Consider the following 14,859-nt stretch of genomic DNA (forward strand, 5'->3'; position numbering starts at 1 on the left):
GGATCAGGACCAGAACCAGAACCAGGACTGGGATCAGGACCAGGACTGGGACTGGAACCAGGACTGGCACCGGGACCAGAATTGGTATCAGGACCGGGACTGGGATGAGGACGAGGACCAGAACCAGAACCAGAACCAGGACTGGGATGAGGACGAGGACCAGAACCAGAACCAGGACTGGGATCAGGACCAGAACCAGAACCAGGACTGGGATCAGGACCAGGACCAGAACCAGAGCTGAGACTGGGATCAGGACCAGAACCAGGACCAGAACCAGAGCTGGGACTGGGATCAGGACCAGGACCAGAACCAGAGCCGGGACTGGGATCAGGACAAGAACCAGGACAAGAACCAGGACCAGAACCAGAGCTGGGACTGGGATCAGGACCAGAACCAGAACCAGAACCGGGACTGGGATCAGGATCGGGACCAGGACCAGAACCAGGACCAGAACCAGAGCTGGGACTGGGATCAGGACCAGAACCAGGACTGGGATCAGGACCAGGACCAGAACCAAGACTGGATCAGGACCAGAACCAGAGCTGGGACTGGGATCAGGACCAGGACCAGAACCAGGACTGGAATCAGGACCAAAACCAGAGCTGTGACTGGGATCAGGACCAGGACCAGAACCAGAGCTGGGACTGGGATCAGGACCAGGACCAGAACCAAGACTGGGATCAGGACCAGAACCAGAACCAGGACTGGGATCAGGACCAGGACCAGAACCAGAGCTGGGACTGGGATCAGGACCGGGACCAGGACCAGAACCAGGACCAGAACCAGAGCTGGGACTGGGATCAGGACCAGGCCTGGGAGTGGGACCAGGAACGTGACAAACAAGGACACAGGATCTGCCAAAACCACGGGATTTATTGAGGAAAAGCGGGGTTTTCTTCCCAAATTCCCAATTCCCACATGGATCGTCTCAACCTGGGAACAGAAACCGGGATTGGTGACAATTCCCACCCTGTCCCCCCCCAGGCCGGGATTGTCACCGGAGCCGCTCCGTCCCTCCCGGCCACCACGGCCGAGGTGGCCCCGAGCAGCGCCAGGACCAGAACCGGGACTGGGATCAGGGCTGGGATCGGGATCGGGGCTGGGATCGGGGCTGGGATCGGGATCAGGTTTGGGATTGGGATCAGGATCAGGACTGGGATCAGGACCGGGATCGGGATCAGAACCGGGACCGGGATCAGGACTGGCATTGGGATCAGGATCAGGACTGGGATCAGGACTGGGATCGGGATCAGAACCGGGACTGGGATCGGGACTGGGATTGGGATCAGGACTGGGATCAGGACTGGGATCGGGATCAGGGCTGGGACCGGGACTGGGATCGGGACTGGGATTGGGATCAGGACTGGGATCAGGACTGGGACCAGGATCAGGGCTGGGACCAGGACTGGGATCGGGATCAGGATTGGGACCAGGATCAGGACTGGGACTGGGATCAGGACCGGGACCGGGATCAGGACTGGCATTGGGATCAGGATCAGGACTGGGATCAGGACTGGGATCGGGATCAGAACCGGGACTGGGATCGGGACTGGGATTGGGATCAGGACTGGGATCAGGACTGGGATCGGGATCAGGGCTGGGACCGGGACTGGGATCGGGACTGGGATTGGGATCAGGACTGGGATCAGGACTGGGACCAGGATCAGGGCTGGGACCAGGACTGGGATCGGGATCAGGATTGGGACCAGGATCAGGACTGGGACTGGGATCAGGACTGGGACCGGGATCAGGACTGGCATTGGGATCAGGATCAGGACTGGGATCAGGACTGGGATCGGGATCAGAACCGGGACTGGTGTCAGGACTAGGATCGGGATCAGAACCGGGACTGGGATCGGGACTGGGACTGGGATCAGGACTGGGATCAGGACTGGGACTGGGAACAGGACTGGGACCAGGACTGGGATTGGGATTGGGACCAGGATTGGGACCAGGACCAGGACAAGGACCAGAATTGGGACTGGAATAAGGACTGGGACCAGGACCAGGATTGGGACCAGAACCGGGACAAGGACCGAGATCAGCATCAGAACAGCGACCTGGACCAGGACTGGGATTGGGACCAGAACTGGGACTGGGGTGAGGATCAGAACCAGGACCAGGAATGGGATTGAGGCTGGGACCAGGATCAGGATCAGAACCGGGATCAGGACCAGGACCAGGACCAGGAATGGGATTGAGGCTGGGACCAGGATCAGGATCAGAACCGGGATCAGGACCAGGACCAGGACCAGGAATGGGATCGAGGCTGGGACCAGGATCAGGATCAGAACCGGGACCAGGACCAGAACCAGGCCAGGACCATCACCGTACCCCCTCTGCCCCTCCGCGCCACCAAGACCAGGATGACCCCGAGCAGCGCCAGGACAATTCCCAAGGCCATGGCGGCTCCGGCCAGCGCCGCGTCCAGCTGCTCGTCCAGCGCCGTGTCCGGAGCCACTACGGACACACCCCGAGGTCACCACGGCGCCGAGGACGTCCCCGAGGCCACCTCGTCCCCGAGCTCACCCCAATAGGTCACCACGGTGGCGTTGTCCCTCCGCGAGGTGACCACGCAGGCTGTGGACGTCGCCGGCGGCCGGAACGAAGGGAATGTAGGAAAACCGGACAAAGGTCAGCTCGGCCGTGGGGGTGTAGGGGCTGTGAGTGACCCCTTGAGTGACCGGGACTCTGGCCAGCGTCCAGCTGATGTCCAGCGCCGGCGGGAAGATGTTCTCCACCACGCACACCAAAGTGTTGGGTTCGCCCGGAACCGGCGGGAGAGCCGGGAAGACGGAGACCATCGGGATTCCTGGGATGAGGGATGGGATGGGATCCGTCAGGGATGGCCGGGACTGGACGGTGGCGTGGCCGGAGTTGTCCGGAGGGTGGGGGGGTGGGATGGGGAATGTCCAGGCTCCGAATGGGATCTGGGTTTTCTGGGTTTGGGGGTCATTCCCAAGGTTTTTTGTGGTCTCCGGGGGTTTGTTGGAGAGTTTTTTCTGGGATTTTGTTGCTTCATTCCCAAGGTTTTCCAGCCCTCTGTCCTCAAAATTATTCCTTCCCTGTATTCCCGTTTTTTCCCACATTTTTCATCCCTTTACTCCCCAAATTTTTCCTGCATTTTCCATCGTTTCATCTTCAAGCTTTTCCACATTTTCTGTTCCTTCATCCCCAAATTTTTCCGTCCTTCCATCCCCAAATTCCTCCATATTTTCCATCCCTTTTTTCCTCAAATTTTCCCACAATTCCCATCCCTCCATCCCCAAATTCCTCCACATTTTCCATCCTTTTTTTCCACAAATTTTCCCACCATTTCCATCCCTCCATCCCCAAATTTTTCCATCCCTCCATCCCCAAATTTCCCCACAATTCCCATCCCTCCATCCCCAAATTCCTCCACATTTTCCATCCCTCCATCCCCAAATTTTCCCCACAATTCCATCCCTCCATCCCCAAATTCCTCCACATTTTCCATCCCTCCATCCCCAAATTTTCCCACCATTCCCATCCCCTCATCCCCAAATTTTTCCATCCCTTCATCCCAAATTTTCCCACCATTCCCATCCCCTCGTCCCCAAATTTTTCCATCCCTTCATCCCCAAATTTTCCCACAATTCCCATCCCTCCATCCCCAAATTCCTCCACATTTTCCATCCCTTTTTCCCTCAGAATTTCCCACCATTCCCAACCCTCCATCCCCAAATTTTTCCATCCCTCCACCCCCAAACTTTTCCATCCCTCCATCCCCAAATTCTCCCATTTTCCACCCTCTCATTCCCCAAATCCTCCCCCTGGAAGCTCCAGCCCTGCCCACCTTGGGGCCACCTTTGGGGCCACTTTGGGTGTCATTTTGGGTGTCATTTTGGGTGTCACTTTGGGTGTCACCTACCCCTGGCCTCGGGCACTTTCCCGGTGAGCGCCTGGCTGATGTTCTGCAGGATCTCCTGGCACAGTTGGGCCTCTGGAAGGATCTCCTGGGGGGTCTCCAGTGCCGAGGGCCAGGGGGGCAGCGAGGGGATCCCGGGATTCCAGCGGGATCCCGGGAAATCGAAGGCGTAGAGCAGTCTGACCGTCCAGAGTGACCGAGAGCGAGCGAGAGGGAGAGTCCGGCTGGCACGTCAGGACCTCGGCCAGGAGGTGAGAGGGAGGGTCCGGGGCTGGGAGGGGACAGGGAGGGGACAGGAGGGGACGGGGAAGGGGAGAGGGAAGAGGGAGGGGACAGGAGGGGACAGGGAGGGATGGGGAAGGGGGAGAGGGAAAGGGGAGAGGGAGAGGGGACAGGGAATGGGAGAGGGAGGGATGGGGAAGGGGAGAGGGAGGACAGGGAGGGAGAAGGAAAGGGGACAAGGAGGGGACAGGGAGGGGACAGGAGGGGACAGGGAGAGAGAGGGAAGGGGGAGAGGGGAAAATAGGGAAGGGAGAGGGGACAAGGAGGGGATAAGGAAGGGGGACAGGGAGGACAGGGAGAGAGAGGGAAAGGGGACAAGGAGGGGACAGGGAAGGGGAGAGGGAAAGGGGAAGGGAGGACAGGGAAGGGACGGAGAGAGAGGAAAAGGGAGAGGGGAAGGGAACAGGGGAGAGGGAACAGGGAGGGGACAGGAGGGGACGGGGAGGGATGGGGAAGGGGGAGAGGGAAAATAGGGAAGGGGGACAGGGAGAGGGATAGGGGACAGGGAGAGGGAAAGGGAACAGGGAGGGGACAAGGAGGGGACGGAGGGATGGGGAAAGGGGAGAGGGGACAAGGAGGGGACAGGGAAAGGGAGAGGGAAAGGGGAAGGGAGGACAAAGAGGGGACGGAGAGAGAGGAAAAGGGAGAGGGGAAGGGAACAGGGAAGGGGAGAGGGAACAGGGAGGGGACAGGAGCGGACAGGGAAGGGGGACAGGGAGGACAGGGAGAGAGAGGGAAAGGAGACAAAGAGGGGACAGGAGGGGACAGGGAAGGGGAGAGGGAAAGGGGAGAGGGGACAAGGAGGGGACAGGGAGGGATGGGGAAAGGGGACAGGGAGGACAGGGAGAGAGAGGGAAAGGGGACAAGGAGGGACAGGGAAGGGGAGAGGGAAAGGGGAAGGGAGGAGAGGGAGGCGACGGAGAGAGAGGAAAGGGGAGAAGGGAAGGGACAGAGAACAGGGAGGGGACAAGGAGAGGGGACGGGGAAGTGAGAGGCAAAGGAGGAGGGAAGAGGGAGAGGGAAAGGGGAACGGGGGAGGGAGGAGGGGAGGGGAAGAGGGAAGGGGACAGGGAAAGGAGAGGGGGAGAGGGGACAAGGAGGAGGACAGGCAAGGGGGGCAGGGAAGGGACAGGAAGAGGGGACAAACAAGGCGGGGACAGAGAGGGGACAAGCACCAGAGTGAGACCGCGCCTCCAAGCCACGCGTGTCCCCTTTGTCCCCTCCCCCCCCCAAGCCCCGCCACCTCCTACCGGGGTCACCGACGGCGACAGCGACCAAAACCCCCCAGAGCAGCGTGGCCACGAGCCCCCCGAAGCCACCCATGCCCGCCGTGTCCCCGCGGGGGCCCCGATGTCCCCACGGGGGGCTCCGCTGTCCCCACCCGTGCCCCCTGCCCGGCGCCAGCCAATGGAGCGCTCCGTGGGCCGCGCGTCATCTGTTGCCAGGCAGAGCGGCCCCGAGCGCGGCGCGGCGGCGGTGACAGAGCGGCCACCGAAGTCCCCGCGTGGGACACGGGGGTGGTCCCCGACCCTCCCCACGCGTGACAAGAGGTTGGGGACACCCCCCCCCCCGTCACACCTGGGGACCCTCAAAAGGCAGGGGGACAGCTCAGGTGATGTCACGGGGTTAATGAGCTTGGCGGGGTTCGTTAGGGGGGCACGCGTGACAATTCTCGCGTCGCCTGGAATTCCCGCAGGTGGCAGGGGGGCGTCCCGGGAATGTCGCGGACCCCCCCGTGAAGGCAGCTCTGGAGTTTTTGGGACCACTCCCGCACCACCCGTGGGTGCCCCCCACCCCGTGACGGGCCCCCCCGTGGGTGCCCCCCACCCTCTGCCAACCCCACCCGGCCCCCCCCAGGGATGGCAGAGGGACATCCCAGGAAAGTCGTGGACCCTCGTGGGGGCACCCTTGGAATTCTTGGGACACCTCACCCATCGTGGGTGCCCCCCCCACCCCAACGCGAACCCCCGTGGGCGCTCCCCCCCAACGACGCTGCAGCGCGCCCGCACTGCGCATGCGCGCGGCGCTAGGACCCCGCGGAGCCGTTCCCGCCACGGGAGTGGGGGGGCCATGAATGGGGGCCCGTGGGAGCCGCGGGGGAGCCACGTGACGGCGGGGAGCCAATCAGCGCGCGGGTGACGTAGCGCGTGGCTCCCTTTTCTGCCCCGGGATGGTTTTTTTTATCTTTTTTGCCCCAAACCCGGGGCTTTTTGGGGCGGCAGGGCTGGGGGGGAGCGGAGAGGGAGCGGATGAAGCGGGGCCGAGCGCGGGGGTCGCGGCCCAAGGCGGGGGCGCCTCAGGTGAGTGGCGGGGGGGGGCGGCCTCGCCCTGCCCCCCCCCACGGCGGCGCGGAGGCGGGGGAGGTCACGTGATGGCGGCGCGCTGTCAATCACGCCCCGTCCCGCCCCGGCGGCGCGGAATCAGCCAATAGGAAGCCGTGGCGGCGGTGATTGACAGCGGGGCGGGGCGGCTTTGTGCGCGCGGCGGGGGCGGCGGTTTGGGGCGAAAAGCGCCATGTTTGGGTGTTCGCGCGGGGGCGGCGGCGGGCGCGGCCCCAAGTGCTGTGTCACGGTGGTTGGGGGGGGGGGGGGGGGGGGGAAGGGAAGCGGACGCCACACGGAGCCACCCGTGTCCTGCGAGCCCGTGCAGCGGGGGAGGGGGGAGGTTGGGAAGGACGCGACACCTCCCCGTGCGTGGAGGGCGAAGGGGGTCGGGGGGTCCCGGAGGGGGAGCGAGCGCTGAGCCCTCGCCCATGGGTGGGGGGGAGCAGCGGCGTTTCGGGCCTTTAGCGGGGCTGGCGGCCGCGGCAGCGGCGTGTCCGTGGGGGTTGTCGTCCCCCGCGCGTGGTCAGGGAAAGGCTGGCGCGTCCCGAGCGCCCGTGGACACCGCGGGGCGCGGGGGCGACGCGGTGCGTGGCGGCTCGGGGGGGGGGGTGGGGGGTGCGGGGTTTAACGGCGCCCTGAGGCCTGGGCGAGCGCCGCGAGGGGGGTAAGGCCCGGCGGGGGAGCGTCCCCTGGGCTCGCTGCGGCCGAGGAGCGGCGGGGGAAGCGGCGGGTCCGGCCGCGAGCGGCCGCGCTCATTGTCCGGCCGCGGCCACCGCCGCCATTCAAGATGGCGCCGGGCGGCCCCTTCTTCCTCCTTGCCCCCACCGGGCGCCGCCGCCAATCGTCGGCTGCGCCCGCCCACCGCGTGACCCGCCGGCCAATCAGCGCGCGGCGGGCGCCCGCGCCATCCAATCAGCGCGGAGAGCTGCGCGCGCGTCGGGTGAGGCGCCGGGCGGAAGGGCGGGAGGGGCGGGGAGCCGAGCCGGTGATTGACGCGGCGTGCGGCCAATCGGAGCGGCGGCCCCCGGGTGCCTCCGCCCAATGAGGCCGCGGCGGGGCGGGGCGGGGCGGTTGGGTGACGTCAGCGTGCGGCGCGGCCAATGGGGAGGCGGGTCGCGTCTATATAAGGGCGGGCGGGGGCAGGCCGAGCGGCGCCATTTCGCGGGGACGAAGGGACGGAGCGGGTCGGGCCCGGCGCGCGCGGGGGGCGGCCCCAACCCGGCTCCATCCCCCGCCTCCGCCGTCCCGGAGGGCTCCGGGACCCTCCCCGGACCCTCCCCGGCCTCCGCAGCGACCCCTGCCTGCGGCCACCGGCGGCGAGGGGCCGCCTCCGCCCGGCTTCTTCCACTACCTTCCTCCTCCCGCCCCCCCCCCCCCCCCTTCCCTCAGCCCTCAGCGAGCCAAGATGGAGCGCGGCCGCTGAGATCCCGCCGGGGGCCGATATCCGCCGTCATCCGCCGCGCCGACCGCGGCTCCGCGCCTTGCTCCGCCTGCCCGCGGCTGCCGCCGGCTCGCAGCGACTCGGCGAGGGTTGTATCGAGCGGATCGCGCCGGGTTCGGGGGGTCCGGTGAGGCTCCGAAGAAGGGACCCCCCCCTCCCTCCCCACTCCGCTTCTCCCGGTGCCCTCCGCCTTCCCCCGTTACATCCCCTCAGAGCGCGCCGCCATTTTCGCCGCGCCCGTGGATGTGAGGCCGCGCGAGGGTCCCGGGACCGCCGCCGCCGCTGCCGCCGCTTGAGGAGGACGAAAAGGGGAGGGGGCTCCCGGCAAGACCCCCCTCCCCGGCCGCCGGGGATGCGCTGACGGTGGGGGGGCCCCCACCGGGCCGGGAGCGGCGAAGCTTTGGCCGGGCAAAGTGGGGGGGTCGTCGGAGGAGACGGCGGGAGGAGGAGGAGGAGGAGGAGGAGGAGGAGACGAAGGCCGGCCGGGCCCGCGGGCCGCGCACGCAGCCGCCGGGATGTTGCAGAATGTGAATCCCCAGAGCAAGTAGGTGCTGGCGCCGTGGGGACACGCGTTTTGGGGGGGGGGTGTGGGAGGCGTTTTTGGGAGGAAAATGAGCGGTTTTGGGGGTGTCGCCGTGAGGGGAGAGGTGTGCGGCCTGGTGGTGGGGTTGGGCTTGCAGGATCGCGGCTCCACGCGGGGCGTTGTGGGACCCCCAAGTTGTGGCAGTGGCACTGAAGGGACCCCCATTATGAGTGTGTGACCTGCACGGTGTGACAGTGACATTGGAGAGCCCCAAATTGTGGCAGTGGCACCGTGGGACCCCCACATTGTGGCAGTGTCACTCCTGTGCTGTGATAGTGACATTGGGACCCCCAAATTGGGGCAGCGTTACCGTGGGACCCCCAAAGTGTGGCTGTGTCACCCCCATGCTGTGACAGTGAGGTTGGGATCCCCCAAAATGGGATAGTGGTACCTTGGGATCCCCACATTGTGGTGGTGTCACCCTTAGGCTGTGACAGTGACATTGGGACCCCCAAAGTGTGGCAGTGTCACCCCCATGCTGTGACAGTGATATTGGGACCCCCAAAATGGGATAGTGGCACCTTGGGATCCCCACATTGTGGTGGTGTCACCCCAATGCTGTGACAGTGTCATTGGGACCCCCAAATTGGGGCAGTGGCACCTTGGGATCCCCAGATATTGGCAGTGTCACCCCCCATGCTGTGACAGTGAGGTTGGGATCCCCAAAAATGGGATAGTGGCACCTTGGGATCCCCAAATTGTGGCGGTGTCACCCCAATGCTGTGATAGTGACACTGGGACCCCCCAAATTGGGGCAGTGTTACCGTGGGACCCCCCAGAGTGTGGCTGTGTCACCCTTAGGCTGTGACAGTGTCATTGGGGACCCCCAAATTGTGGCAGTGTCAGCCTCACGGTGTGACAGTGACATTGGGACCCCCCAAAGTGTGGCAGTGATGCTGTGGGACCCCCACATTGTGGTGGTGTCACCTCTATGTTGTGACAGTGACATTGGGACCCCCACATTGTGGTGGTGTCATTCCCACGCTGTGACAGTGACTTTGGGACCCCCAAATTGTGGCAGTGTCACTGTGGGACCCTCAAATTGTGGCTGTGTCACTCCCATGCTGTGACAGTGACATTGGGACCCCCCAAATCGGGGTGGTGTTACTGTGGGATCCCCAAATTGTGGCTGTGTCACTCCCATGCTGTGACAGTGACATTGGGACCCCCAAATTGTGGCAGTGTCATCTTCATGCTGTGATAGTGACATTGGGGGACCCCCAAAATGGGATAGTGGCACCTTGGCATCCCCAGATATTGGCAGTGTTACCCTCGTGCTGTGACAGTGACATTGGGACCCCCAAAATGGGGCAGTGTCACCGTGGTACCCCCAAATTGTGGCAGTAATGTTTGAGACCCCCAAATTGTGGCAGTGTCACCGTGGGACCCCCACATCATGGTGGTGTCACCCCCACGCTGTGACAGTGACATTGGGACCCCCAAATTGTGGAAGCAGCACCTTGGCATCCCCAAATTGTGGCAGTGTCATTTTCAGGCTGTGACAGTGACATTGGGACCCCCCAAACTCTGGCAGTGTGGCTGTGTCACCCCCCACGTTGTGGCAGCGATGTTTGAGACCCCCAAAGTGTGACGGTGTCACCGTGGTACCCCCAAACTGTGGCAGTGTCACTCTCAGGCTGTGACAGTGACATTGGGACCCCTAAAATGGGGATAGTGACACTTTGGGATCCCCAGATTGTGGCAGCGTCACTGTGGGACCCCCAAAATGTGGCTGTGTCACCCCCACACTGTGACAGTGGCGCTGTGGGACCCCCAGTGCTGTGACAGTGACATTGGGATCCCCAAATTGGGGCAGTGCCACCGTAGTACCCCCAAACTGTGGCAGTGTCACTCTCAGGCTGTGACAGTGACACTGGGACCCCCCAAATTGGGGCAGTGCCGCTATGGGACCCCCAAATTGTGGCAGTGTCACCCCCAATGTTGTGACAGTGACATTGGGACCCCCCAAACTGGGGCAGTGCCACCATGGGACCCCCAAACTGTGGCAGTTGTCACTCTCAGGCTGTGACAGTGACATTGGGACCCCCAAATTGGGGCAGTGCCGCTATGGGACCCCCAAATTGTAGTGGTGTCACCCCCCAATGTTGTGACAGGTGACATTGGGACCCCCCAAATTGGGGCAGTGCCACCATGGGACCCCCAAATTGTGGCAGTGTCACCCCCAATGTTGTGACAGTGACATTGGGACCCCCCAAACTGGGGCAGTGCCACCATGGGACCCCCCAAATTGTAGTGGTGTCACCCCCATGCTGTGACAATGATACTGGGACCCCCCCAAAATGTGGCAGCGTCACCGTGGGACCCCCAAATTGTGGCAGTGTCACCTCCACGCTGTGACAGTGACATTGGGACCCCCCAAAATGGGACAGTGGCCCCTTGGCATCCCCAAATTGTGGCAATGTCACCGTGGGACCCCCAAATTCCGGTGGTGTCACCCCCCACGCTGTGACGGTGACACTGGGGGACCCCAATGCTGTGACAGTGACTTTGGGACCCGCCAAATTGTGCCGGTGTCACCGTGGGACCCCCAAATTCCGGTGGTGTCATCGGGGTCACCGCGTTCTTGTCATGGGGGTCGTGCCCTTGGGAACAGCCCCAGGGTCACCCAGGGGTCAGCTCAGTGGAAAAAAGGGGATCCCATTCCTGGATCTCCCCCAAATCCTTGGGATTGGGGTCCTGAGGGTCCCCATTCTTGGATCCCCCTCAAATCCTTGGGATTGGGGTCCTGAGGGTCCCCATTCCTGGATCCCCCTCAAATCCTTGGGATTGAGGTCCTGAGGGGTCCCCATTCCTGGATCTCCCCCAAATCCTTGGGATTGGGGTCCTGAGGGTCCCCATTCCTGGATCCCCCCCAAATCCTTGGGATTGGGGTCCTGAGGGTCCCCATTCCTGGATCTCCCCCAAATCCTTGGGATTGGGGGTCCTGAGGGTCCCCCATTCCTGGATCCCCCCCCAAATCCTTGGGATTGAGGTCCTGAGGGTCCCCCATTCCTGGATCCCCCCCCAAATCCTTGGGATTGGGGTCCTGAGGGTCCCCATTCCTGGATCCCCCCAAAATCCTTGGGATTGAAGTCCTGAGGGTCCCCATTCCTGGATCCCGCCAAATCCTTGGGATTGAGGTCCTGAGGGTCCCCATTCCTGGATCCCCCCCAAATCCTTGGGATTGGGGTCCTGAGGGTCCCCATTCCTGGATCCCCCCCAAATCCTTGGGATTGAGGTCCTGAGGGTCCCCATTCCTGGATCTCCCCCAAATCCTTGGGATTGGGGTCCTGAGGGTCCCCATTCCTGGATCCCCCCCAAATCCTTGGGATTGGGGTCCTGAGGGTCCCCATTCCTGGATCTCCCCCAAATCCTTGGGATTGGGGTCCTGAGGGTCCCCCATTCCTGGATCTCCCCCCCAAATCCTTGGGATTGGGGTCCTGAGGGTCCCCATTCTTGGATCCCCCTCAAATCCTTGGGATTGGGGTCCTGAGGGTCCCCATTCCTGGATCTCCCCCAAATCCTTGGGATTGGGGTCCTGAGGGTCCCCATTCCTGGATCCCCCTCAAATCCTTGGGATTGAGGTCCTGAGGGTCCCCCATTCCTGGATCCCCCCCAAATCCTTGGGATTGGGGTCCTGAGGGTCCCCATTCCTGGATCCCCCCCAAATCCTTGGGATTGAGGTCCTGAGGGTCCCCATTCCTGGATCTCCCCCAAATCCTTGGGATTGGGGTCCTGAGGGTCCCCATTCCTGGATCCCCCTCAAATCCTTGGGATTGGGGTCCTGAGGGGTCCCCATTCCTGGATCCCCCCCAAAATCCTTGGGATTGAAGTCCTGAGGGTCCCCATTCCTGGATCCCCCCCCAAATCCTTGGGATTGAGGTCCTGAGGGTCCCCCATTCCTGGATCCCCCCCCCAAATCCTTGGGATTGGGGTCCTGAGGGTCCCCATTCCTGGATCCCCCCCCCAAATCCTTGGGATTGGGGTCCTGAGGGTCCCCATTCCTGGATCCCCCCCCCAAATCCTTGGGATTGGGGTCCTGAGGGTCCCCATTCCTGGATCCCCCCCCAAATCCTTGGGATTGGGGTCCTGAGGGTCCCCATTCTTGGATCTCCCCCCCAAATCCTTGGGATTGAGGTCCTGAGGGTCCCCCATTCCTGGATCCCCCCCAAATCCTTGGGATTGGGGTCCTGAGGGTCCCCATTCTTGGATCTCCCCCCCAAATCCTTGGGATTGAGGTCCTGAGGGTCCCCATTCCTGGATCCCCCCAAATCCTTGGGATTGGGGTCCTGAGGGTCCCCATTCCTGGATCCCCCCCAAATCCTTGGGATTGGGGTCTTGGGTGCCCCCAGATCTCTGGAATTGGTGTCCTGGGGTGGTTCCTATTCCTGGATTGCCTTAAATCCTTGGATTGGTGTCATGGACACCTCCAAATCCTTGGGATTGGGGTCCTGGGGATCCCCAGATTTTCGGGATTGGTGTCCTGGACGCTCCCAAATCCTTAGGATTGGTGTCCTGAGGGTCCCCAAAATCCTTGGGATTGATGTTCTTGGGGTCCCTGAATCCTTGGGATTGGGGTACTGGATTTCAACAGGGGGTTGAAATTCCTGGGAATTTAGGGCTGGGATTCCCTGGGAGTTCATGGCCAGGATTCCTGGGGGTTAAGGGTCAAAATTCCTTGAAGTTCGTGGGAAAAATGATTGGGATTTTATGGTCGAAATTTCCAGGGTTTCCTGGGTAAAATCCGTGGGATTCGCGCTGAAATTCCCAGGGATTCGTGGACAGAATCCTCGGGAATTTGTGCCTGAGATTCCTGGAATTCATGGTCGAAATTCCCGGGAATTTGTGGCTTTCATTCATTTGAGCTCCCGGCCGAAAATCCCGGAAGTTGTGGCTAAAATCCTTGGGAATTTTTACCCGCGAGCCACAGGATCTCCTGGCCGAAATCCCTGGGAGTTTGTGCTGCAGTTTCCCAGGATTTCATGGCCAAAAATCCACGGGAATTTTTACCCGAGATCCACAGCATCTCCGTGCCCGTATCCCCCTGAGTCCATGGCCAAAATTCCCACGGGGAAGCCGAGGAAAATCGGGATTTTTGGAGCAGAATCTCGGTTTTAGGAGCGGTTTTAGGAGCGATTTTAGCCTCGATTTCACCTCCTTCCGGGAATTCCCGCCGGGAATCCTGGGAACCTTTCCCTTAACCCTTTCCATGCCGTTTCTTTTCCCCCCCCTTCCCAACCCACCCAGGATTCTGGGGGAGGGCAACGCCGGCCTCATGGCCCTCGCCACGGACTCGACCCCCGGCAAACGGATCCGGAAACCTTCGCTGCTCTACGAGGGCTTCGAGAGCCCCACCATGGCCTCGGTGCCTTCCCTTCCCAATCCCCAGGTGAATCCTCCTCCTCCGGAGGTTTCCAATCCCAAAAAACCGGGCAGGATCACCAACCAGCTCCAGTACCTGCACAAGGTGGTGATGAAAGCCCTCTGGAAGCACCAATTCGCGTGGCCCTTCCGCCAACCCGTGGACGCCGTCAAGTTGGGGTTGCCGGTAACGGGAATTGAATTATTTCTAGATTTGGGGGTGGTTTGTTGGTTTTTTTGTTGGGGTTTTTTTTTTTTTTTTTTTTTTTTTTGTGGGGTTTTTTTTTTTTTTTTTTGGGAATTCCGTATGTGTGGTATCCCTATTTTTTTTTTTTTTTTTTTAACCCCCCTATCCCATCCCGCAGGGAAACAAAAAAATCCCCGAGCTGAAATTTGATCCCCGAGCCACAGGTGCCGACCCTAAAAATGCTTCTCCTTTTTCCCCCCCCCTCGACCTCTCCTCCTTCCTCTCAGCGGCCCTAAAAAATGGATTTCAGGGTGATCCAAGGTTTTTTCCTTGTTCCTTAGGAAAAGGTGGATGAGGGGAGAATTCCCGAGGCCCTGAATTTGCAGATTCTCCCATCCATGAATTTGTAGAAGACTTCCTGAGAATTCCCCAAAAATTTAAAGGCACCTGTGGCGCCCAAGGAGTTAAAGCCCGGAGGTAAAAATTCCATGGAGGGGTCGGAGTCCCGGCTTAAATTGGCTTTAAACTGAGCTTGACTTGGCTTTAAATTCAGTTTAAATTGGCCTTAAGTTGAGCTTAAATCCACCTGGAATTGAGGATAAATTCATCTTGAGTTGAGCTGGAATTTCCTTTAAGCGTAGGTTTGAGTTTAGGTTTAACATACTTTAAGCTTAGCTTAAAGTATTTTTAAATTTAGTTTGGGTTGTCCTTAAATTTAGCTTAAATTCTTTTTGAGTTTAGCTTAAATCCAGCTGGAAATTAGGTTAAATCCAGTTAGGATTTAGCTTAAGT

The 14,859-nt window shown here is 61.2% G+C and overlaps 2 protein-coding genes and 1 long non-coding RNA gene across 3 annotated transcripts in view; 1 reads left to right on the plus strand and 2 right to left on the minus strand.

Annotated features, from left to right (window-relative positions):
- Positions 1-855: 855 nt before the first annotated feature.
- Positions 856-5,536, minus strand: LOC125320606 (class II histocompatibility antigen, M alpha chain). The gene is given in 7 exon segments (XM_048293005.1): positions 856-933; positions 2,335-2,460; positions 2,530-2,581; positions 2,583-2,812; positions 3,893-4,064; positions 4,066-4,160; positions 5,422-5,536. Coding segments are annotated over 7 exon segments (753 nt in total). The 5' UTR covers positions 5,495-5,536; the 3' UTR covers positions 856-928.
- A 2,354-nt stretch (positions 5,537-7,890) lies between these two features.
- The window catches only part of BRD2 (bromodomain containing 2), a 39,919-nt gene continuing 32,950 nt past the window's right edge, over positions 7,891-14,859 (plus strand). Inside the window, 2 exon segments of the mRNA XM_048293004.1 lie at positions 7,891-8,480; positions 13,767-14,067. Coding sequence (XP_048148961.1) covers positions 8,452-8,480; positions 13,767-14,067 — 330 coding nt within the window. The 5' untranslated portion in view covers positions 7,891-8,451.
- Positions 9,620-10,341, minus strand: LOC125320609. The gene is made up of 3 exons (XR_007201217.1): positions 10,291-10,341; positions 10,120-10,229; positions 9,620-9,707 (listed from the first exon to the last, which is right to left on the minus strand). It is a non-coding gene; the product is annotated as an uncharacterized LOC125320609 (long non-coding RNA).

The sequence above is a fragment of the Corvus hawaiiensis genome (genome assembly GCF_020740725.1).
Source record: "Corvus hawaiiensis isolate bCorHaw1 chromosome 31 unlocalized genomic scaffold, bCorHaw1.pri.cur SUPER_31a, whole genome shotgun sequence".
NCBI classification, from domain to species: domain Eukaryota; kingdom Metazoa; phylum Chordata; class Aves; order Passeriformes; family Corvidae; genus Corvus; species Corvus hawaiiensis.